At 43.3% G+C, this 2781-nt stretch overlaps 1 protein-coding gene across 1 annotated transcript in view; it reads left to right on the top strand.

Moving 5' to 3' along the window:
• DNAH7 (dynein axonemal heavy chain 7) overlaps positions 1-2781 on the top strand; it is a 255888-nt gene that overhangs the window by 204638 nt on the left and 48469 nt on the right. The window contains exon 57 of the mRNA XM_004701731.2: positions 72-272. Within this exon, the coding sequence (XP_004701788.1) occupies positions 72-272 (201 nt within the window). The remainder of the gene's footprint in view (positions 1-71; positions 273-2781) is intronic.

Below are 2781 nucleotides of genomic sequence, written 5' to 3'. Positions count from 1 at the left end.
AATCATTTATGAGAGATTGCTTGGGGGGGGGGGGCATGTTCACCCTGTTGTGCCTGTCTCTTCTCTTACAGGAGCTAAGTCCGGAAACCACGCATCCAGATTTCCGAGTGTGGCTGACAAGTTACCCATCTCCAAATTTCCCCGTGTCTGTGCTGCAGAACGGGGTGAAAATGACCAACGAAGCGCCGAAAGGTTTACGGGCTAATATCATCCGATCCTACCTCATGGACCCCATCTCTGACCCGGAGTTCTTTGGCAGCTGCAAAAAGCCTGTTAGTAATGGCGGAGTCTCGTCACCTCAGCCCGTAAAGCAACTCAAGTGGGCCCTGGTGATGAGAGATGGGGGTGCTGAGGAAAGCTACAAATTAAATAGGCCTCCTGCACTGCCAGGCAGTTGGTTTTGATTACTGATTATTGACTGTGGGGGGAAGTCAATTTTGTTAATATTTTATTTTAATTTTACCACCAGCCTCCTTCTTGCTCAGCTGAGATCTAGTGGTGTATCATTAATAATGTAGCTTTCTATTTAGAAAGTCAGCTGTAAGCCATTCCCCACGCAAATCTGCAAGGCGGGAGAATCTTGTTTCAGTATATTAACTGAGCCCTCTGCTATTTGGAGGCATAGCTCTAAATTAAAACATAAAAATATTTCCTCCATATAGCCATAATGAGAGCCAAAATGGTTTTACGCCTTGACTGATGGGGCTCATATGAGTCTTTTTCCGTGTCACCAGGCAGGCCGGGTTACCACCCACTGCTTCCATGATTAGAATCCTGTGTGTGAATATGTCGGTGACTGGAAATTGTTTCACAGCATTTTACCGTAATTAAAAAGAGAAGAGTTCCTTTTTAAGAGGGGGCATGAACCTTGCTAAGATTTTGCCATTAAAAAGCTCACCCTCTTTTAAATATTTTTTTTAAAGCCCACACTCTTGATGTCTGAATATGTTTTCAGAATCTATCAAAAGAAAACATTAAAAATAAAGGACTTTCATTAAATGAAAGTGGGCGCTAAAGCAAAACAAAAACCTGAGTCTAAAACAGAGTCAGATTTGGTCTGTAGCTTGTGAGGTTTTAGCTGTTGCTTTGAGCGGGTTCGGAGAGCAGGGAGCCCTCTGGTCGGTGATGAAGGCGTTTCTCTGTAGGGTGGGCTGCACGGAGCCCTGCGCAAAATTGTACTTGCCCCTCCCTTTCTTCTAGATCACAAGGCCTCCCCAGTCTCCTCCCAGTGATTAGAGGTCCAAGCATTTATCAACAGCAGTCAAACCAAAAGCTCTTCAAAGGGCCAAGAAGCCCAGTGTGGTTTCTCACTTTTTCTTTACACATAGTTGTAAACTTTGAGAGAAGCCGCAAGTGTGAAAATAGTGCAAAGACCACCCTTGACCCATCTCCACCTGCGATTATAATTTTATACCATTTGTGTTCTTGTCCTCTCTTTCTCCATATAAACAGCGCACACGCACGCACGCACGCACGCACGCACGATCTGTAGATACACGGATCACGGCTCAGCGAAGGGATATCAGCTTCCATGGTCACAGTATGGTTGTCAATGTCGGTGAATTGAATAGGAATGCATATCACATCAAGTCTGCTGTTCCTGCCCCGGTTTTGTCGTTTGAGTCAGCAAAGTGCTTGAGCACAGGTTCCCCTCCGTGACGGGAGAGAGTCCGTGGCTGGGCATGGCATTATTTGCAGGAGAGAGTCCGTGGTTGGGCATGGCATTATTTGCCATGTCTTTTTTGGGCCTCTTTTAATCTGGAAAATTTCCCCAATCCTTCTGTATTTTTGATACTTTCAAAGAACTCGCTTTCCCTCATTTATTTTAAAAGAGAACATTTCTCATTTCGTGATTCAGTGATGTTTCCTCATGATTAGATTCAGGTTACAATTCCCTAGCTCGAAATGACGTCGGTGTCACATCTGCATGCTCAGGACTCCCACTTGTCCCTCCCGAATGATATGAATTCTCATCACCTCAACAAGATGTTGTCTGATATCTTGTCCCTCATCAAAAGCCACTTCCTACCCAGTCGAATATCCACATGGTTCTCGCCTGATCAAATGACTGCAAATGGTTATTTCCCACCCCAGCTCTTCCTTCCCATTTCCCCGTTGGCGCTGGGCCCTCCATCACCCTGACTTATTTGACTAATTATCGGTAGCAAGGATGCACTCTTGAATTCTTATTATACCCCAATGGTCTTTAATTCATAATTACCATTAACTCCTCTGTAGTCAGAGGAAGCTGCTTCAAGCTTGCTTGTCCATATTATGCCATGCCCCTCCTCTTTAGTGACTTTATTAATATCACTTCTTAGTTTCTGACTTACAAAATGTTCGACACTCAGCTTGTACCTATCCTAACCCAGCCCTGGAAGTAGCCATTTTCCTAAGGAGGAATGGTATTAGAGGTCAAGATCTGCATGCTAGATGCAAATAATTACTCACTACTGTAGGATGCCTTTGGTTCTTGGTTCTTCCAGTACAAAGACCTGGTAAATGTATACATGCACATACACATAGCTACAAATACACACAGTTGCACACACGTGTGAAGGGGATTGAAAAAGGTTGTGGAACAACTCCATTAACTTTTTATTTTAACATGAAAATGTTGAAGCCATATATATATGTATATGCACACATATACAGTACATATATATTTATATCCAAGTACATATGTGCAAATAGACACGTATACTCACATACACATAGTCTAGAAAGCATGAATTTACACTATTACCTTCAATTCCAGTAAGTCAAGAGTTCTCTTTCTCC

Source organism: Echinops telfairi, unplaced genomic scaffold (genome assembly GCF_000313985.2).
Source record: "Echinops telfairi isolate 266 unplaced genomic scaffold, ASM31398v2 ScPeMD7_3;HRSCAF=10, whole genome shotgun sequence".
NCBI classification, from domain to species: Eukaryota; Metazoa; Chordata; class Mammalia; order Afrosoricida; family Tenrecidae; genus Echinops; species Echinops telfairi.
This window is presented reverse-complemented; position numbering and strand designations above follow the sequence as displayed.